Source organism: Triturus cristatus, chromosome 4_2 (assembly GCF_964204655.1).
Source record: "Triturus cristatus chromosome 4_2, aTriCri1.1, whole genome shotgun sequence".
Taxonomy (NCBI): domain Eukaryota; kingdom Metazoa; phylum Chordata; class Amphibia; order Caudata; family Salamandridae; genus Triturus; species Triturus cristatus.
In genome coordinates, this window is record NC_140586.1 from 650,157,246 (window position 1) to 650,179,869 (window position 22,624).

Consider the following 22,624-nt stretch of genomic DNA (forward strand, 5'->3'; position numbering starts at 1 on the left):
TAATTCACATAATTAGTAGTTTCACTAAACAATCACGTCGTATCACAATCGGGCCTTTTCTCTCTCCATTTGTTTGGTTTGCTTCCAAGACTTTTTGTCATCATTCCCCTTTGGGTTCCTAATTTTCTCTTGGAAATTCAATTTTCCAGCACGCAATTATTCACTTTGTTTGTGCTTGCAATTCTAAACGTAATGTTGATTACTGTGGATTTCAATTACTGTATTGACCTTCACGGTATGAGTTGGCATTTATCTGTTTGTTTGCACAGCCTTGAGGAAGTCGCGGGAGTACACTCCCGATGCGACGAAACACGTGTTGGCTGTGAATGGCTGTAACCTCGATACCTCACCAGAACCCGTCTTAATAAAGAAGACAAGAAGAAGACTGTATTCTGTCGTATGATTTGTCTTTTAAGTACTCATATTTTCATGTATGAATTTGACAACGAGAAATATATCGTTTACGTGTGCGGAGGCTTCAGTAACAAGTAACGTTAAGCTTTGGCTTACATCTGTAGAGTGTGTGGTTTCTCTACACCTTTCAGCACCGTCATATTAGAGATTTGGTAAACTTGTGCACTTTCTCTGAAGCGCCATACACCTATGACACATACCACAGACCTGCCAAATAAAACTGATTTCTCGAGGGCCAGTAAAACTGCACCTCCAGCTCAACTCAGACCAGGAAGGGATCAATATCGAGTCCTGACTTCCTCGCCTATATTGATGCTTTTAAGGGTGCCGGGCGGCCACAGGACGGAGAGACCGAGTTCCACGTCCTACTCAGTCGCCATCTTGGCAACACCCCCCCTCCCCTCTTAAACCTCACTTAAGAAAAGAAAAGTGATAAACTGCAAAATTGGCTACCAGTTTACAGATCTGCATCACAGGAGTCCCTAGATACCAGAAGCAAAAGACACTGGTTGCCATAATGGAGGCCCAGTAACTTCTGATTACCCTGCGAACCTACCACCCAGACTCCTCACAGCCCCAGAGAGATCTTGGAATCCCTGCAGATATACCAATAGATTTCAAAATCCACAATTTCTCGTTCGCCATCCTAAAACTAAAAGTGCCACTCTTCTTTTAAAAAGATTAGGTCGTGGAGTGCTATTTCCTTTTATCTCCTTTAACTGACCATCAAACCTGTACCACTTTCTAGAATAAGCCTTAAAGCATGACGTAGCTATGTTTGGAAAGGCAAGTGCCTAAAGGGAGTAACATGGTTATCTGAACGGAGAGCAGTAAAACTGATGGCACTTGGATTATAGCGGTCAAGTAGAGTAAACGGATACTGTCCAGCAACCTACGACTGTTGCAAGACCCCAAGAAAAGGACTCAAAGAGAATGCCTGTGGATGCATTTGTTATTTATGTAGCAGAAATATAGCTAGTGAGCAACTGAGTACTATACATTAACAAAGCAACCTGAGAGGTAATACAAGATCGTTTAAAATTGCAATATATTCCATTCATATTTACAATTTTAAACACAGGGAGACCACGTGATTTACCCAGAACCACAAGATTTTCAGTCAAGTGCTGTAAAAAGGATTAGAACCAAGGCCCCCCATGTTTGAAAGTTTGCATCTTAGCCAACAGACCATGTCTCCTTGTGTTTGTTGTGGAACAACACTGGCCAGTCTTCTGCTGTGAAGTAGGAGTAAAAGAATTAACATTCAACTGGTGGAATTGGGGCAAGCTAACAATTCTAAAACATTGTAAAGTTTTGTGATCATCTTCTGGATACATTTCTAAAAACTATTTTGAAGGATATTTTTTTATATTCGTCCACTACAATTAGATTTCGTGAGATTTTCGCATTCTGCTAAATAATCAGGTTTTCTTTTGTTTTTTTTAAAATCAGTTTACATATGTTTGGAAAAACTTTCTAGAATTGTTGGATAAACTTAACATTGCCACTTACTAATAACAACCAAACTATCATAAAAAAATAATTTAAAAAAAATAACCCACATGACAGAATTGTTTAGTGGATAAAAAGGCATATAGCAGCACCTCACATTAGGAAGGACTGGGCCTTTGAGTCCAGAAAATCTGCGTCAGGGTCAGTTTGCCATTCAACCACCTCACACAGTGAACATTCTTGCAAGACAGATCTGCTCTTCAGACAACCAATTTGACTGGGCAACACTCAACTGATTCTGTATCATCTGAACAGTTCAGGAAAAACTACTCTTAAAGAGAATGCTGCATAACATGGTCGCTGCTGTACAAAACCTATAAATAATCAACCAGTGGTGTTAATTTAAAGTATACAATATTATAAACGTAACAGACATGTCACAGCGGTAACTCCAACCACCAATGAATGGTTCAATTTCAATGCTTACTTGGTAGACTTGTGTTGGTTAGCACACTTGACAAGTTCAGGAATGGATTAGTACTAAGTCTGAAATCTTTTGGCGGCTCTCCAAGTAGTGAACCCTGTAAAAGTATAACATTCTTTGAGCACACGGTTACATACAAAACTAAGAGGACACAAAAGGCTGTAGCTAGTTTGCAAATAATTAATAGTGACATCATTTATTTAGTTATTGCATTCACAAATCAATGATGCAAGAACAAGGAGTAAATGTTTTTTCAGTGTTTTTCTCACACATGCCTCAGCAAGGTGCACAGTAGTGCAACTTGAGAACGCAGTTATAAAGAAAGACATAATGCAGCTCCTATTACTCTCAACATTCTGCAAAAAAACACGTTAGGAATTCTTTTATATGACACCCCAGAAAAACCAATCTGAACTTGGGCATGGAAAGACAGCAAAGTTGCAAGATTGCCAAGGGCCATAATACACCTCTAGCTACCTGCCCCAGGGTGACACTTCAAAACCTTTGCAGATATACCCCTGCACCTCCCACCGCAAAAGATTTAAAGGAAATTTGGCTTAGGTTTGGCACCCCACCTTCCAGGTCATCAGTTTCATGTTTCCCAAAGCAGAGGAGCTCGACATGGTAACCAATGTATTTATGAAATGTATTTATGAATTGTCTAGCCACCTAATGGCTACCCAAAAGCTTTTCAACAAGTTCCCTCCTGAAGTATAGGGATATCAATTATGAGATATGGGAGAAACGTATAGTTTCTTACCTGTTGATGTAGTTTTGCAGCCTGAAGACTTTCTGGAGTCACTATGCTGTGCATTATTCCTCCATCTTGTGGTTGGGTCCGGAATCATAGTATTTTCTCTCTCTCTTTTTCTTTTTTCGTGGCCCAGGTGGGCGACGACGTCCCACCATTTGGTGTCCTTCGTAACGTTGGTCCTGCAGAAGCTCCAACCTTTGATCGCCATCTTCGGATTCTTTTTTCTCTTCTTGTGTTAATCCTGTTTTTCTGTTATTTTGTAAAGTCTTGTTTATCCTCAACCCTTTATCTCCCGTCTCATTTTTCTGGTGGAGGAGGGTGGGTTCGCTAGTGAATCCAGTAAGTCTTCAAGCAGAAAAACTACACCGACAGGTAAACTATACGTTTTGCAGCGTGAATCTTTCTGGATTCACTATGCTATGCATAGACTTTGTAGAGGATTGTCCTTATTGTGGTGGCTGGGTGGAAGATGAGCATTGGTTACTGAATATGTGTTGTAAGACCTTCTGTCCCACTTGTGCTTCTTTGTTCATTTGAATATCCACACAGTAGTGCTTGGTGAACGTATGCACTGAAGACCATGTTGCCGCTTGGCAAATGTCTTGGCTACGTGTGTTCGCTAGAAACACAATTGTTGCTCCTTTCTTCCTTGTTGAGTGAGCTTGAGCTGCTCCTTGTAACTGTTGTCCTGCCTGTTTGTGGCAGAGTTGAACTGTCTGCGCAATCCATCGTGCAATGGTATTCTTTGTGACTGGCCGTCCCAGAAAACTGCTTGCGAAGGAGACAAATAACTGTTTTGTTTTCCTGACTTCCTTTGTTCTCTCTATATAGTGCATTACAGCCCTCCTGGCGTCTAGTGTGTGCAGAGCCCTTTCTGTTTTTGTGGTCGGTTTTTGGAAAAAACTTGGTATCTGGATTGTTTGGTTGATATGGAACCTTGACACCACCTTTGGCATGCAGTGTAGGACCGTCCTCATTACAATCCTGTCCTTGTGTATTTGTAAGTAGGGCTCTTGGAGAGTGAGCGCTTGCAACTCACTTACTCTTCGTAGTGACGCGATCTCCGCTAAGAAGGCCGTCTTTATCGTGAGCATGTGCAGTGTAGCCTTGTTAATAGGTTCAAAGGGTGCCTTCATCAGTTGAGTTAGCACTACGTTGAGGTTCCATGCCGGTGCTGGCATCCTCTTTTGGGGGGCGGGGGGGATTCTCTTGGCCCCTTCCAGGAGTCTCTTCACCACTTGAGAGGTGAAGAAACCTTTCCCAGTTTTGTCCTCTTGTGTAGGCCACCACCGCAGCCAAGTGCACTCTCAGGGATGTGTAGCTTAATCGGCTTTGTAGCAGGTGTGTTAAGTACTTTAGTACTGTTGTGACCTTCCGTTGTAGTTTCTCCTTGATGCACCATTGGGAGTACCACTTCCATTTTGCTATGTAGCACTTTCTTGTGGTAGGCCTCCTTGCCTCCCTGAGTACTGCCATAGTACTTGCTGGTAGTTTTAGGTGCGCAAATTCTAGGTCTGCTAGGCTCAGACCCTCTGGTTCAGGGTGAAGCACCCTTCAGTTTTGCATTGTTAACAGGTCCCTTCTCCTTGGGAAGCTGTGTGCTGGTTCTTGTGCCCTTTCCACTATCTGTGAGAACCAGGACTGTCTGGCCCACTGAGTTGCTATCAGTATCAGTGTCATGTTGCTGATTCTGCATTTGCTGAGTACCCTGTGTATCAGTGGTATCGGGGGAAAAGCGTATGCAAAGCTCTTTGACCAACTTATCCATAGCGCATTCCCTTGGGAACGGTGGTCCGGTTGCCTGGATGCGAAGTGTTGGCATTTTGCATTCTGGTGTGTTGCAAATAGGTCTATTTGTGGAGTACCCCACTTCTGGAAAAGCCTCTCAATTTCCTGCTGGTTGAGCTCTCATTCGTGGGAAGCGGACGTCTGTCTGCTGAGCCGGTCTGCTTCCACATCTTCCTTTCCTTGGAGATCTATTGCTAGTAGGTCTATTTTCAGTGGAATGGCCCGTCTCCAAATTTCCTGTGCTAACCCCGATAATGGTACTGATTGTGTTCCTCCTTATTTGTTGATGTAGAACATGGTGGTTGTGTTGTCTGTTTGGACCAACACCCTGTTCCCGTACAGCTCTTTCTGAAAGGCTTTTAAGGCTAGGAATACAGTCTTTAGTTCCAGGTAGTTGATGTGTCTGACAGCATCCTGCTGCGACCATAGACCCCTCACCTTAAGCTTGTTCATGTCTGCGCCCCACCCCAGCTGGGAGGCGTCCGTTGTGATGGTCACTGTTGGAGTTAGTTGTGTGAATGGCTTCCCCTGTGATAAGTTTTCCTTCTTCCACCATGCTATTTCCTGATGTACTGCGTGCGTGACAACCACAAGATCTTCCCAACTCCCTGTGGCCTGTGACCATTGCTGCTGGATCCATTCCTGGAATGGTCTCATGTGCAGTCGAATATTTGGGACTAGGTGGATGCATGACGCCATCATTTCCATCAGTTTGCTCGCCGTCCTCACTGTCAGAACTTGCCCCTTGCGGTAATGACGTGTTTCCTTCAGTATTGCCAATGTTCTCTTCCTGCTGGGGAACACCTTGGCCTGAATGGTGTCGAACTCTGCCCCTAAGAATATCTTGATCTACTCTGGTTCTGTTGACTATTTCTGCCAATGGATTGAGAAACCCAGTCTTGTTAGTGTTAGTATGACCTGCTGGATGTGCAGTCTGCACTGGTCGTACGAACTTGCCTTTACGAGCCAGTCGTCGCGATAGGGGTATATGTGTATCCCTTGCCTTCGTAGCTGTGCTGCGACAGCTGCTAGGCATTTTGTAAACACCCTTGGTGCCGATTTGAGGCTGAATGCCAGTACCTTGAACTGGTAGTGGCTTTGATTGATCACAAACCTCAGCAGGTGCTTGTGTTTGTGGTTGATGGGGATGTGTAAGTATGCATCCTTTAAATCTATAGTAGCCATGAATTCTCCTTGCTGTATTTGTGGTATTACCTCTTGTAGGGAAGACATCTTGAACCTTTGTGTTCTTATGAATTTGTTCAGGAACCTTAGATCTAGGATAGGTCTTAGTGTCTCGTCCACTTTTGGCACTAGGAAGTAGGTTGAGTAAACCCCTTTGTTCCTTTGGTACCACCTCTATTGCCTCCTTGCTGAGCAGTTCTTGTGCTTCTAGCTGCAAGAGCGAGAGTTCGTTTGCTGAGTGTTCCCTGTTTCTTGGTTTTCTGTTCGGAGGCTGTCTTTCTAACTCTTTACAATATTCGTATTGTATGATGTTTAGTATCCATTTGTCTGATGTGACTTTTCTCCATTCCTGGATGAAGTCTCTTATTCTTCCCCCTACCGGTGTTGAGTGTTCGAGGTGCTGTTTGTCATTGAACTTTTGGCTGGAGTTTCCCTTTATGTCCTTCCGCCCACCCCGAGGTGTTGCTGGGGTGGGGGTATTTTTCTTTGATGAAGTCACTTGGTTGAGGGCTGCTGTCCTCCTCTCCGTGTTTATCCTCGTCCGTTTCTATGCCCTCGAAAGGACTGTCCCCGGGGCTGGCACTGCCAATTCTGCTGCTGCTGTCCCTGCTGTTGCTGGCTTTGGTTGTTCCCTTGGTAACCTTGCTGGAACGATTTGTGCGATGTGGAGGGTGCGTTGCCTCCCCTACTGTGGGTTTGCCCCTTTCTCATTCCCCAGAACTGCAACGCCCCCATGGACCTTGCAGTTAAGTTGTCCTTCTTAAGCTTTGTCAACTTGTCATCGACTGGCGCGCCAAACAGTTGCTCTCCATTAAAAGGTGTGTTTAGGATGTTGCTCTGCACCTCTGGCTTGAATCCTGAAATTCTGAGCCATGCGTGTCTTCTCTCAGTCATTCCTATCATCATTAGCCTGCTTGATGTTTCTGCCGCATCCAATGCTGATTTTAGGCATGTATTCGCCATGCTTTTCCCCTCTTCAACCAGGTGAGTCGCTCTTTGCTGGTACTGTTCCGGTAGATGTTTTAGGAGCTGTCCTACTTCATCCCAGTGTTGGTAAGCGTGCCTGTTGATCAGGGCGTTGGAGTTAGCGATGCGCCATTGGATTGCCGCATTTCTCTCCACTTTCCTCCCTGTGATGTCCATCCTCCTACTCTCTTTGTCTGGAGGTGGTCCGGCATTAGTGGGTACATTGGCCCTCTTCCTAGCCGTTGCTGCAATAATGGAGTCGACTGGCACTGAACCTTTGATGTATGCAGGGTCCTGTGAAGAATGTTTGTATTTCTTCTCAGTCCTGGGGGTCACCGCTTGCATGTTGCAGGCTCCTTTAAGGCCTCTCTTCCCTGATCCAGCACACTGGTGAGCATGGGCAGGAATTGGCTCTTAGTTTGCTGAGGCAGTAGAGTTTCTAGGAGGAAACATGATTTCGGCTTCTCTTCCTCCATTTTCACCCCATAAGTCTGTGCAGCCTTCTGTACAGCCATGTTGTAGACCCCTATGCCGTCTGGCGGCGAGGGCCTCGAAGGATACGTGTCTACACCCTCTTCCGGCGATTCTCTGTCAAGATCTTGCCAATCCATGTCTTGCGCCTCCGAGGATTGAAGGTCTTCCTCGCCTTCTCCCTCGAAATAGTAGTCTTCGTCCCAGATTTCCTCGATTGGTTCGGGGGTTTTCGGCGGTTGCGCGTGGTCTCCTTCGACGGGATGGTGTATTGGCTTATCTTCTCGTCGAAGTCCTTTTTCCGTTAAATGATGCTCGCCATTTCGGCCTCGAGCCTCCTCTTCTTCCTCTCCATCTCGGTGGCGTGTTCGGCTTCGAGGGCTGGAGCGCTTCCTTTCATGGCTGTCGACGTCGAAGTCTGCCCTTGTTTTCTCGGCACCGAGGTGTCCTTTTCGAGGGCAACCTTCGACGAACTTTGTTTCTCGAGGGCTTTCGCTGATTGGGAATCCTTTTTGAAGGATCCACTCGGTTGACTGTCCATGGTAGCTGTTGCTTTCGTTGAGTGTTTCGACGGCAGAGCTCCCTTCGAGGACTTTGCTTCACTTCTGTGAGTGTCGCTCGGGGCTTTTGCTAAACCCTTTCGAGTGTCGCCTGAGTGTTTAGGGGTCGACTACTCCCTTACCTCTTTCAACGTCTTCTTATGGATCTCGACGACCTCTTCTGGTCCTTCGGCGATATTGTCCTCCTCTCCACTGGAGAGACCCAAGTCTCGGAGCGATGGAGGTGGCCCCTGGCCTTGCATGTTGTGGTTCACCCTTCTCTGCCTCTCCCTTACTCTGAGGGTCTTCGGTGTAAACGGCGTGCAGGCGTTGCAGTCTTCGCTGCTGTGGTCGAGCGGCAGGCAGAGGTTGCAGACTGGATGCTGATCCTTCTGGGCGTACTTGTGGTGGCAATTAGTGCAAAACTTGAACGGTGTTTTGTCCATCGTCGCGCTCAGGGTGCCCTCTGCCAGCGCATCCTCCGTCGAACGTCGAGATTTTGGTAGCAAAGCCTCTCCCTCGTCGCTCCGGGTACCTGACCTGTAGTCCGGTGTCGATTTTGTTCGATTTTCCTTGATTCCTCTTCCAAAACTCTGGATCTCTTTGGTAACGATCCAGACCCAACGGCGGAAAAAAGAATCTGAAGATAGCGACCTAAGGTGGGAGCTTCCGCTGGAAGCGCGCCGACGTCACAAAGGACACCAAATGGTGGGACGTCGCTGCACACCTGAGCCCCGAACAAAAAAAAAAAAAAAGAGAAAATACTACGATTCCAGACCCAACCACAAGATGTCGGAATAATGCACAGCATAGTGAATCCAGAAAGATTCACGCTGCAAAACTCATTTTAGCCTTAAATCTGATTTAATAAATATCAGAACGATGCGATTTACAAGGATCCCATATGTGTTGGATTGCCAAACAACCTTCACACAGTGAGTGCTTACAATGGGTGGGAATGAATGATATCAAAACTAATACAGAGGGAGGAGTGTGTTCAGACTCTGTCTTCAACTTGTGTTAACATAAAGAGACTGAATTATGTGATATGTGGGATTAGACAGATGATGGACCACATCACAGAACAATCTGGTGTAAGAAAGTGGCTCTGTATATACTGTTCCCAAATAGGTACAGTGTGCACAGAGTCCACAGTCCACAGAGGTTTGGCAGAGGCTATAGTTAGATATAACCTTACTCTCTAAAGTGGTAGCTTGGTCGAGCAGTAAGGCAGTATCAGAGGACAGTGTAAAGCATTTGTTGTACACACTCAGACAGCAAATGGTCTCACACACTCAAGAACTGAACTCTAGGCCAATGGTTTGTATATAAAAATATATGGTTGTTTTATTTTAGAACCAACAATAGGTATCAAAATATACATTCTCAGAATGAGATGCTTTAGATAAATACTTTCAATAGGCAACAGACTTTTGAATGCAATAGATACAGTTGTTGCACTGGGCAACACAATTTCCAACACAATTATACATTGAGCTCAATGGTAATTTCTAGTTAAATGCAATTGATTACTTTTTATATTACTTTTTTTACCACAGGACTGGATCCTAGATTCAGTCCTGGGACATTTCCTGGAAACAGTTGAGTAAAAACGTTTTGGTTACAGTTATGATTTTTAAGGATTATTATTGTATTTTAAAAGTTGACTCACAGAAACTTTTTCACATATAATCACCAATGTTAACTTATGGGAGGAAATTCACATAGCAGGTAAGTGGGGTTATCATTACTTTTTCTAACTTAGTGTTGTATCCTGGATCCCAGCACTGGTGCATCTCCTATAAACAGTTGGAAGAAAGTGTTTTTGTTATACAGGCGATTTTTAAGGAATATTTGTAAGTGTCAAAAATCGACACTTGGAAGAATTTCTGGCAAAAACCAGGCAATGTTATCCTATGGAGGAAAATCAAGTTAGCGGTAAGTACGGTAGTAATTACTTTGCAGGGTCTAACATCTGGGTTACATATTTGCTCTTTTGGGGCAGAGTCCCCAAACATTTCTTTGTGAAGCTGCACTGCCCTGTCCTTGTAAGTTTTCTGTCCGGTCATATGTTCTTTTTCACCCAAGAGCTCAAAATGCATTGAAGTCCAATGGGGTCCCCGGTTTAATGACTTGCCACATGGGCTCTGCTGTCAATTGTGCATCCTAATTATACCCCTCTTTATTAGAGTGACTATTTCTATTTGCTGGGGCTAAGTATGCACTAATAGTGGTAGCAGTATGAGTCTTAGTCTAGGGCACAGACATGTTTATCTGTACACGGTGAGAGGACTGCTCACCTCGAAGTGAAATCTTTTAATTGAGGGTTCTTGCCCTTCATGAAGTCGGAGAGATATATGGTGGGTGGGTGGGTGGATAGATGTGATCCAGTACGGTTTCACATGTGCCTGTATGAGTGAATGATGGGCCTCACTAATCTACGTGGGTGTACTACTCAAGACAGTGGCCGCCTTTGTGATGGGCTGCCAATGTGCATTTTGGATATTGGGCCGGTGGCACCTAAATACCGCTTGTTCTCCCTCTCCTTAATAGTAGTCTCCATTTTGGGGTGGAAGAATAGCTAGTCCGATCCTCTGGTGTATCCACAGCTCCTCGACTAGATTGAAACCTATCACCCACCCTTTCCTGTCCAAAATGTGCATCCCATTGGAAATAGCCCCCTCATCTAAAGTTATTTCACATTTCACCCAAGTCGACTAGAACCAGTCTGAATGGTGGCGATGAAGAGGGGGGGGGGGAGGGGGGGGGGGGGGGGGATCAATAGAGATTTGAAGGGTGTAGAGCTCCTGGTTTTGATAGGCCCTCAGGAAAATTATAGCCGTCTGGAAACTCTGCAGAGCTGCCTTGCAGCTGGCCTGTGGTGAGAAGGAAACTGTACCTTCACTGAGCTGGATTGAGCTTTTTCCGGGAGGGAGTGACCCCCATCCACTATAGACAGCAACAGCTCATTTGGCTGAAGGGATCACGAAAGAGGACGTCTCAATGAATGAAGGGTGCCACAAGTGTGTCCCAGTGATCTGTTCAAAAACTGGGTCAACAAGTTGCTCCATAACCTTTAAAGATTACGAAGGGTGAGAGTCTGCACCGTACAGGACTTGCCCGGTAACAATCAGGTGTGTGTTCTTTTCTCTGCACTTCCCTTGGGAGTTTTGAAAAATCGAGACATTGGAGTACTTGTCCCCTCAGATGGAGTGGGTCGCTCCGATTCTGAACTTTTGGAATCCTCTTTCTTGTAAAGCAGTTCCAGAGATGCTGCACTTTGAACCTCTAGTCAAGACCTATAGTGCAGGCTAGTAGTCCACTGGCCATATCATAAACGATGTGGCTGCCACCACCATCAGAAAAATCACAACGGCAATCAGTAGTTTCTGAGATGAAGACCTCCTGATCAATAATTTTATTAAAAACACCTTTATTGTCTTTTATTTGCATATAACATACACATAATCGAACACTCTATACAGATGTCACATGTGCATGCACACCAATGGCCATTAATTCGGTCACTTATCTAGTTCAGATAAGTACACTCACCAATTTCCGATGCTTCCCTGGGCATCCTCCTTGATTATAACGCAAATGTGGTAGCACAGTAGTCCATACTTCTCACCCACTCAGCCATGAGGGGCCCTTTCCAATTTCTTTTTCAGCAACAAGAATGTGCATGGCCACCAGCAGTCTGATACACAGCGAACCTCCCATTCATCCATCACTCCCAGTATTGCCATCTTTCGCTCAGGCAAAAGTCTCGCCTCCTGAGTCAGCACATCACAGATAGGCTTCCAGTACTGCTGTATAGGGCATCTCCATATTATGTGGTAGAATTTCCCAAGCTCTCCCTTGCATCTTAAGGAGTGTGGATCCAGGTCATGATTTATTTTACCGAGCCTAGTAGGGCAGTAATAAACCCTATAAAGGCATTTAAGCTCATTCTAGTAGAGACACCAATAGTCTGAGTGTCATCTTTACTTCTACCCAGACATCATCCATGCAGCCTAGCTCTCATTCTTATATTTCTTTTAATGCTGGCATTGGGTTTGTGCTACTATTAGTCAGAGTGCTGTATACTAGCAATATCTCTTTTCTCTCTAACTTTGATATCACAATCTTCGTCTCCTACAGGCTATGCTCAGGGAAGCCTTTCAATTGCACTTAGTATATCACAAGTGCATGTCGGAGCTGTAAATGACTTTAGAATTGTGTTCTGTGCATATCCTATGCCCTAGTGAAGTGTGTAAAAGCACGCATGTTGCCCCCTCCCAGAAACCACCAAAGTGATACCTACAAAGTCCCAGTATTGAAAGCCCTCTACATTCACCACCTGCCACAACCAGTTCCCGTTCCCTAATGGGGTGTCTCGGTCCTGAGCATCCTGTGCCATCCAATACATCTCACAGTCTGAAGTTAGCAAGATAGGGACTTTTGGGTGGCCAGAGGGAGATCAGTATGGCTGTAAGGGCTGTGTAGCAAATGTTATGAACCCTGTTTCTCCAAGGCAACATGCTCCGGATATGCAAACAGTCATTCATTAATCAGGACGATGGGAGCAGCCCTGGGTGCCATGCCAGCCAGCACGGATTGTAGGCATAGGTAAGTCGCCCCTTAAGCAGGGCTTACAGCCCTAAGGCAGGGTGCACTATACCCCAGGTAAGGGCATACCTGCATGAGTAGATATGCCCCAACAATATTTAAGAATTGACTCAAGTATTGTAAGTGCCAGGGAAGCCATAAGGAGTATATGGGCTGAAAACTAGACAACTCGCTTTGCACAGCACCTTGATAGCTTCACTGAAACCAGGAGTGTTTGGTACCAAACAACTACTTGTAATAAATCCGGGGTGAGATTTATTACACCACGTACTCAGAGGGCACCTCAGAGGTGCCCCCTGAAAACCCACCAACCCGGTGAGGGCACCGACTGGCTTTAGGCAGCCTGCCACACACAGACATGTTTCTGGACCCCTGGGTTGAGAGCCCCTGCTCTCTGGGACCAGAAACAATGCACATCCTAGGCAGAGGTGTCACACCTCCTTTCCCAGGATGGGCCAGTGCTTGAAGGGGAAGCTCTAAAGTCCTGCTGCCTTTGTAATGTGATCCCCAGCCTCTGCTGGTAGCAGCAGATGGCAGCCCCCGATTACGCCAACATATTGGGCGTGAAAACCTAGAAGAATAGGTGTGCCCACCTCTGCCAACTCCACCCTCTAAGGTGGGGAGGCGAGGTGAAGCACATCTTTCATTCCATGCCATTTTGATGATGGGGGGAACCCTACAATCAGGACTAGGTCTATGCCCCCTCCTATAGGAGAGTGGCATAATAGAGGGCATAGTCACCCCAGGTAAGGTGCCCATTGGCTCTACCTGGTACACTCCCCTAAAGCGCCCCTAAAATTAGTATTTAGGTAACTCTCCCAGACATGGAAACTAGATCTACGATGACCTAAGAAAAAAGAAAACATCTCTGCAGAGAAGACCGAAGACAACTGCCTTGGCTCAAACCCTACCAGCTTGTCTCCAGCTCCAACAAACATGCGACCTGTTTTGCAGCCAGTGACCTCTGAATACCTTGGGAGGACTTCTGTCTACGAAAAAGACTCCAATCTCCCGAGGACAGTGGCCCTGTCCAGTAGAATCCAACTCCAAGGAGCCTGGATCCAGGCAGATCCATGTCTCCTACCCACGGCCGGAGTCAGAGTAGCTCACCTGTCCAGTCAAGTCTCCCCTGCGATCCGGATCTCAAGTCCAGCACTGGCTGATCTCCACGGTAGCAATGGCAGTGTGAATCCAGGGGCTCCCCTTGACCATGACCGGCTCTAGTAAGAAGACTCCGCCGTCGAAAGGAATCCCTAGAACTAAAGGTCCTGGGCCTGGGTGTGCTGAACTGATGGTGCCCCTAAACCTCTACGCCTGCAGCCTGTTTGACAGAACCCTCACTGAAGAGCATTGGGTGGACAATGCTGAATTTGCACCCGGTCGCCCCTGTGCCGCTGGTGCTGTATGCTTTGTCTTGCATTGTGATCCCCCCCACCCCTCCCTTGTGCTTGACCTAACCCCCAAAGCTTGGCCCCTGCAACCGATCTACTTACCTGCAAGCAGTGTGGCTTCGAGCATCCCCAGTCTCCATTGAAACACATTGGGCCGAAATCCGATTTTGATCTCTGCATCCGGCCGCCCCTGTGCTGCTGGTGGTGCAGTTTTGGTGCTCACCTGACCCTTGCTGATCTTTGGGCCCGAGGGCTGGGACTGTAAGTGTGACACTTACTTGTTTAACCACGATATTGTTTTCCCCCCTAAGATAACACTGAACTATGCTGACAGTGTCGACTTTTGAAAGTGAAAAGCATTTTTATTTAAAAACGTACTTACCTTCTTGCAAAGATCTTGGTCGTAAAATACAGTACAAATCAAGCTTATTTTTCTAAAATTGGTGTAGATCTTTTTCGAATCATGTGTCTGTTATTGGTCAATGTTGTGCATTAAAGGTCTTACACTCCTCTGTGTTAGGCCTAAGGCTGCCCACCCACACTACCACTAATAGAGCACCTTGGGTTTTACATTGAGCCCTGTACGCTTTTGGAGAACCTCTGAACTCTGTGCACAGTATAACCAATTAGTGGTATACCATATACACAGCGAGCATCCTACAGTGGGCGAGCAGCTTAAGCTTATCAAAGGGTAGTGCTAATAATTTGTTGTACTCACAGAGGCAATAATGATACACACAAAAATAAATCTGTGACCAATTTAGAAAAATAGTACGTATTTTTATCTAAAATTTCAAAACAAAGAGTTTCATTATCAAATAAGTACTTTTCAAATATTCATTTTCACAGGTAAGTAAAATGTTGACTTAAATGTGTCTATACATGTTAAGTCTTTTCTCTGGGGGAAAAAAGCATATTCTGCTTACAATTACTTGCAAAAGGTATCCAAGGGTCCCCTTCAGGACTTAAGGTGGTAGGGGGACAAAGTTTAAAGAACGACCAGAAGTTAGTCTTTACCTGCCGTTCAACATCCGGGTGCAGAGGTGCTGGTCAGGTTAGTAGATTTGCACGCTACCAGAAAGGAGAGAAGGGGGCAACCTAAACACAGGCTGCAGAGGGGGATTTGGGGACAAGTCAGAAAGCTCCCAAGGTTCACGAAGGCCCCGGGAGCAAGGAAACACAGTCAGTTTGATGGAACCGGGGCTGGGTTGGTGCGTCATGGGCACTCACAGTTGTCGGTCTCAGTTTGAGAAGACAAAAATCGAACAGCTGGGCCAGTCTTGAATTGGGTTTTTGCGGCGCTGACGTCCCTCGACAATTGCTTGGTATTGGAGTCATTGGAGTCCAGATTGGACTCAAACAGGCTTTGGTTGCTGCAAGGGGTCCGGTACCCCAGGTATTGGTGCAGTACGGCACTAGCTGGTGCTGGGCTCTTCTCACTTGGTGTGGAGATGGATCGGACCTCCTCAAGCACAGTTTGCTGCCTGCAAGCTGCAGGGTAATAGCGCCTTTACTCAAAGGTAGATTGCTGGCAATTTGTGTAGCAATGGCAGTCCACCAGGGTTCTTGGAAGAAGCACAGCAGCAGGACAAGTTGGTTTGTCGCAATTGTCGAGGCAGATGCAGGAAGGCAGGGTTGGGTGCCAACAAGTCAGCAGCTGCTCCTCAGTTCTTTGCTCTTCTTTGTCCTATTCTTGTGCCCGTAGAATCAGAGTTCCTGGTGTCAGGGGTGTGTGCCACCTAAATACTCAAGTTGGAGGTGTTAAGGTGGTTGTCAATGGGCTACTTACAATTGTAGTGCCTACACGCCCTATATGAACACTTCCGGTGGGGAGTGAGCAGAACCCTGACACAGTGTATCTCATTTCACCAAATACCAAGACGATGGAATTCTCCTTTTTCATATTCACTTCAGGTATCCCACCTTAGAGGTGTAACTAACCTGATAGTGAACACATCTCCTGACTAATTTTCCCACCTGTCCTGATGCCAAATGGGCCCTGGACAGGGGGTGACATTTGCTCTGTCTGTGGGAAGCCGGGGTCGCATATTAAAGGCAGCAGAAGACTTTGAAGCCTCTTGCCTTGATATGCTGATTAGTAGCCATCCTGCTTGAAGTAGGTGACAACACCTTCGGCCAGAGCAGGGATGGTTTCTGCCTTCAGAGAGCATTATGTGTCACCTGCAGGGGGCCGAAACCTATATGTGGTGGTAGGCTGGGTTACACCAGTCAGCCAGTACACTAAAGGTTGGTAGGTTCTCAGGAGCTATCTCTAAGGTGCCCTCTGTGTGCATGTGTGAATAAATCCACTTCTGGCATCAGTAGGGATTTATTAAGACAAGGTGTTTGATACCCAACACCATATGCATCAGTGAAGCCATCCTACAGCTGGCGAACGCGTAATGCGCAGTGCCATTACACTGAGGGCTTCCCTGTTCACTTGTAATATCAAGTAATTGAACTAGATAGCGCAGGGACATATCTGCTCATGCAGATGTTCAATTTTGTCTGCACCATTTCAAGCAGCCTGCAATAATATGCTGAATGAGTTTGGTGGTCGGTTCCTCAGGGTTGCACAATACATGCTGCAGCCCTTAGGGACACTCTTTAGTACCCAGTACCCATACCATATACTGGGGACATTACAGGGATGTTAAAGGGTGGCCAATTGTGGAACAATTGTACAGTTATCTTGTTTTTGGGAAAGAACAAGGGTTAGCAGGAACCCAGTGCAGTTCAGTCAAAGCTGCATCGAATACCAGGCAAACAAGCATTGAAAATGCAATAGGTCTCGCCTTTGATTAAGTTAAAGCCATTTGCTTTGCTAATGGTATTGTATAGCAAAGCAAATGGCTTTAACTTAATAAACGGTACTCCACTGCAAGTATTCCAGGGACCGCAAAGCGCAGGTCACCCTGAAGTGCACGAAGACGCTCTCACCACCGAAGGAAACAAGTTGATGACTCTCGGTAGGTTCAAAACAGTTTACTCTGTGTGAATAGGTGTGGCGAGGCAGTGCCACCAGCCAGGCTCACCGGCCGTGCACTCTGAAAGCACCCCAAGCGCTGCTACTCCGCCAATGGGGGTGCACTGAGCCACCAAATCCGGTTAAACTTGGACTCAATAGACATCTGAGAGCTCCTGGAGCAGGGGCACTCGCAGCGTCCGTCCTGCCTGCCTCACTCGGCCGTTTGTGGCTCATGCACGCGGAAAGAGCTAAAACACAACAAGTGATCCAAGGGGCGTGGTCTATGTAAGTCCTCCAAGGGAACTCATATATATCCATGGTTTGCTGCGATTCAGCTGTGAGACAGGACAACGTGGCATTTGTTACCAAGAAAATAAAATAGAAAAACCTCCTAAGTTTAACAAGTTTAATGCTGGCAAGAACCTGAGTCTAGCTGTCTTAAAGAGAGTTTTTTTGTGTTCAGAGACACCATGTTAAAATCTTGTTCAGTTTTGCATTTACATTTTATATGGTTTAACGGAACGTCATATAAACACACGCTCACATGAAAAGAAAATGTGTTTTAATTCCCAATGGGTGTCTGTGGCAGCAACGCTACTTTATGCTATAATTAGAAAATGCTGCAAGTCCTACTGTATCTTCGGTTTTGTACGTGGCACGTGACGTGCATCTTCGTTTAAATGTGTACAGTCACTTAAAATAGTGTTCGCACATGTTCACAATCAGCATCTGTGAGTCACACGTGTCCTCCCAACCAGCCAATGCTTAAGTGGTAAACAAGAAATCTAATAAACAAGCGCAAACCTACTGGAGTAACAGACACCTGAGCCACTGCAGTGAACGTGTTAGTCTGTATTTGTTCGACCAATCAGATGCAGGGTGACATAAAGCTGCAGTTAAACAGAGGGCACAAGTCGACAGGCCAGAAAGGGGAGGGGCACAGCGTACCGTCGTTGAAGTCCGCTACCATGCTTGAATTGTTTCCTTTCGTATACACAGGGGGCGTATATACATAATGTTGCGTTCTCTGCTATCTTATGCGGTAAAATTTAGTTTTGAATAAACATGTGTTTTTATTTTTTTTCATTTTGAGAATAAATCATACAGAGCACATCGGTTCCCCTCTGACCCTACTGCCAGCAGTTCTTCGCTGCTCACTGGATTTTACTGTACAGAGCACATCGGGTCACACATTTCGCTTCTGCCAGGCCTGCTATAGTGGAAGTTGAAACAAGCAGTGCCAGAGGCAGAGCAGAGAGCACACGCTGGCCATGAGGCGGCAGAGATACCAAAACCTCTATTTCAGTGGATGGTTTCACGGAAGTGAGCGCCATCCACGCTAAGTAACATGTGGAAAGGTGGGATTGTGCAAATTGGAAGGAAGCCATCCAGTGTCTTGTGTTAAATTAAACATTAAAACAAAGCATGAAATTCGCTCTGCGAGCGCCTTTGTAAAACAAAACATGAAATTCGCTCTGCGAGCGCATTGCTGAACAAGAGCCGGCCGAGCTGTCCAGCCATACTGGCAGTGAAAATACGAACACATATAGTCATAACAAATATAGTGCTCTTACCGAGTAATTAAAGGAGGCCGTGTCCCTCCGCAAGTAAACGATCCAATCCCGGTGGGCGGGGCCAAAAGCAGACAGGGTGGCAACCCTCAGTGTAATGATTGCCTCCGGTGCAGTCATTACACTGTGTTTTGCATAATCAATGACGCAAAACGACGCGCACAAATCAAAATTGCAGGCGGAGCAGCGACACGACTTCTGGAAACATTTCGATTCCAAGAAGCCCTCGCATGGCGAGAGCAGCGCATGCGCGCTGCTAATACCAGGCTAGACCTAAAAACAGGGGTGACCATGTCAAAAAGGGGGGCTTTCCTAAAAGAACCCTTTTGACATCAAGGGATTGCAAAGCCCTTTGAGCGAAGGAATGGAGATTCTGGAAGAAAGACAAAGGGAAATGGTTTAATTACATAAAAATCACACACTAGTTGGCAAGGTATGCTCAGACGCGAGTCCCTTGCTCACTTTGCCACTGGATTCAAGCAAGCCTGGCTGAAGACGGCTGAAATGCCAGAAACCGGTCCTAGGAAGCTTGTTTCCAGTCCAGGGAAGGCATGGCTTGGCAGTTCGGGCTGGACTGTTCCCATGAGGCACATGGTCAGAATGATTTGCATATGGCCATGTCTGAACTGGGGTGGCAGAGTGGGCTAAAGAACGGTGATGGATCAAACCATCACCACCCCCTTTTGTACCGCTTTGTTCGCCATAAGTTGGCAGGGTATGCTCAGACGTGAGTCCCTTGCTCACTTTGCCACTGGATTCAAGCAAGCCTGGCTGAAGACTGCTGAAATGCCAGAAACCGGTCCTAGGAAGCTTGTTTCCGGTCCAGGGAAGGCATGGCTTGGCAGTTCGGGCTGGACTGTTCCCATGAGGCACAGGGTCAGACTGATTTGCATATGGCCATGTATGAACTGGGGTGGCAGAGTGGGCTAAAGAACGGTGATGGATCAAACCCAGATCTGTTGACTGTGTGTGAGTGTTTGATTGGTTCTGATGCTCCGTCCATCACCACCCCCTTTTGTACCGCTTCACTGAAGTGAGCGCCATCCACGTTAAGTAACATGTGGAAAGGTGGGATTGTGCAAATTGGAAGGAAGCCATCCAGTGTCTTGTGTTAAATTAAACATTAAAACAAAGCATGAAATTTGCTCTGCGAGCGCCTTTGTAAAACAAAACATGAAATTCGCTCTGGGAGCGCATTGTTGCACAAGAGCCGGCCGAGCTGTCCAGCCATACTGGCAGTGAAAATTCTAACACATATAGTCATAACAAATATAGTGCTCTTACCGAGTAATTAAAGGAGGCCGTGTCCCTCCGCAAGTAAACGATCCAATCCCGGTGGGCGGGGCCAAAAGCAGACAGGGTTGCAACCCTCAGTGTAATGATTGCCTCCGGTGCAATCATTACACTGTGTTTTGCATAATCCATGACGCAAAACGACGCGCACAAATCAAAATTGCAGGCGGAGCAGCGACACGACTTCTGGAAACATTTCGATTCCAAGAAGCCCTCGCATGGCGAGAGCAGCGCATGCGCGCTGCTAATACCAGGCTAGACCTAAAAACAGGGGTGACCATGTCAAAAAGGGGGGCTTTCCTAAAAGAACCCTTTTGACATCAAGGGATTGCAAAGCCCTTTGAGCGAAGGAATGGAGATTCTGGAAGAAAGATAAAGGGAAATGGTTTAATTACATAAAAATCACACACTAGTTGGCAAGGTATGCTCAGACGCGAGTCCCTTGCTCACTTTGCCACTGGATTCAAGCAAGCCTGGCTGAAGACGGCTGAAATGCCAGAAACCGGTCCTAGGAAGCTTGTTTCCAGTCCAGGGAAGGCATGGCTTGGCAGTTCGGGCTGGACTGTTCCCATGAGGCACATGGTCAGAATGATTTGCATATGGCCATGTCTGAACTGGGGTGGCAGAGTGGGCTAAAGAACGGTGATGGATCAAACCATCACCACCCCCTTTTGTACCGCTTTGTTCGCCATAAGTTGGCAGGGTATGCTCAGACGTGAGTCCCTTGCTCACTTTGCCACTGGATTCAAGCAAGCCTGGCTGAAGACTGCTGAAATGCCAGAAACCGGTCCTAGGAAGCTTGTTTCCGGTCCAGGGAAGGCATGGCTTGGCAGTTCGGGCTGGACTGTTCCCATGAGGCACAGGGTCAGACTGATTTGCATATGGCCATGTATGAACTGGGGTGGCAGAGTGGGCTAAAGAACGGTGATGGATCAAACCCAGATCTGTTGACTGTGTGTGAGTGTTTGATTGGTTCTGATGCTCCGTCCATCACCACCCCCTTTTGTACCGCTTCACTGAAGTGAGCGCCATCCACGTTAAGTAACATGTGGAAAGGTGGGATTGTGCAAATTGGAAGGAAGCCATCCAGTGTCTTGTGTTAAATTAAACATTAAAACAAAGCATGAAATTTGCTCTGCGAGCGCCTTTGTAAAACAAAACATGAAATTCGCTCTGGGAGCGCATTGTTGCACAAGAGCCGGCCGAGCTGTCCAGCCATACTGGCAGTGAAAATTCTAACACATATAGTCATAACAAATATAGTGCTCTTACCGAGTAATTAAAGGAGGCCGTGTCCCTCCGCAAGTAAACGATCCAATCCCGGTGGGCGGGGCCAAAAGCAGACAGGGTTGCAACCCTCAGTGTAATGATTGCCTCCGGTGCAATCATTACACTGTGTTTTGCATAATCCATGACGCAAAACGACGCGCACAAATCAAAATTGCAGGCGGAGCAGCGACACGACTTCTGGAACCGTTTCGATTCCAAGAAGCCCTCGCATGGCTAGACCTAAAAACAGGGGTGACCATGTCAAAAAGGGGCGCTTTCCTACAAGAACCCTTTTGACATGAAGGGATTGCAAAGCCCTTTGAGCGGAGGAAGGGAGATTCTGGAAGAAAGACAAAGGGAAATGGTTTAACTTACATAAAAATCACACACTACTTTCAAAAGGAAACTAGGTTGACTCCTTATCACCACTTTGCCTCTATAGTTTCTGGTATCACATGTTTATCACCACTAGAAAGACTGTCTTCCAAGAGATGTACTGCAGAGACACTTTGTGAATGCGTTAGAAAGGGGGACATATTAATTTAGACAGAACTACAATTAAATCCCAGGGAGGAGGAAGGTCTCCAGGAGGAGGAGGAGGAAGGTCTCCCGGAGGAGGAGGAGGAGGAGGAGGAGGAGGAGGAGGAAGGTCTCCTGGAGGAGGAGGAGGAAGGTCTCGAGGAGGAGGAGGAGGATCTCCTGGAGGATGAGGAGGAGGAGGAGGATCTCCTGGAGGATCAGGAGGACGAGGAGGATCTCCTGGAGGAGGAGGAGGAAGGTCTCCTGGAGGAGGAGGAGGAGGAGGAGGAAGGTCTCCTGGAGGAGGAGGAGGAGGAAGGTCTCCTGGAGGAGGAAGGTCTCCTGGAGGAGGAGGAGGAGGAGGAGGAAGGTCTCCTGGAGGAGGAGGAGGAGGAGGAAGGTCTCCTGGAGGAGGAGGAGGAGGAGGAAGGTCTCCTGGAGGAGGAGGAGGAGGAAGGTCTCCTGGAGGAGGAGGAGGAGGAAGGTCTCGAGGAGGAAGGTCGGTCTCGAAGAGGAGGAGGAAGGTCTCGAGGAGGAGGAGGAAGGTCTCGAGGAGGAGGAGGAGGAGGAGGAAGGTCTCCTGGAGGAGGCAGAGGAAGGTCTCCTGGAGGAGGAGGAGGAAGGTCTCCTGGAGGAGGAATGTCTCCTGGAGGAGGAGGAGGAGGAAGAGGAGACGGAAGAGGAGGCGAAGGAGGAGGAAGAAGAGGAGACGGAGGAGGTAGAGTAGGAGGAGGAAGAGGAGGAGGAAAAGGAAGAAGGTCTCAAGGAGGAGGAGGGGGAGGAAGGTCTCAAAGAGGAAGGGGAGGAAGGTCTCGAGGAGGAGGAAGAGGAGGAGGAGGAGGAGGAGGAAGGTATCGAGGAGGAAGAGGAGGAGGAGGAAGAGGAGGAGGAGGAGGAGGAGGAGGAGGAGGAAGAGGAGGAGGAAGAGGAGGAGAAGAGGAGGAGGAGG

The 22,624-nt window shown here is 46.9% G+C and overlaps 1 protein-coding gene across 4 annotated transcripts in view; it reads right to left on the minus strand.

Annotated features, from left to right (window-relative positions):
* The window catches only part of RAVER2 (ribonucleoprotein, PTB binding 2), a 418,859-nt gene that overhangs the window by 106,496 nt on the left and 289,739 nt on the right, over positions 1 to 22,624 (minus strand). For all 4 annotated transcript variants that reach the window (XM_085602376.1, XM_085602379.1, XM_085602377.1 and 1 more), the window contains exon 10: positions 2,354 to 2,447. In XM_085602376.1, the coding sequence (XP_085458502.1) occupies positions 2,354 to 2,447 (94 nt within the window). The remainder of the gene's footprint in view (positions 1 to 2,353; positions 2,448 to 22,624) is intronic.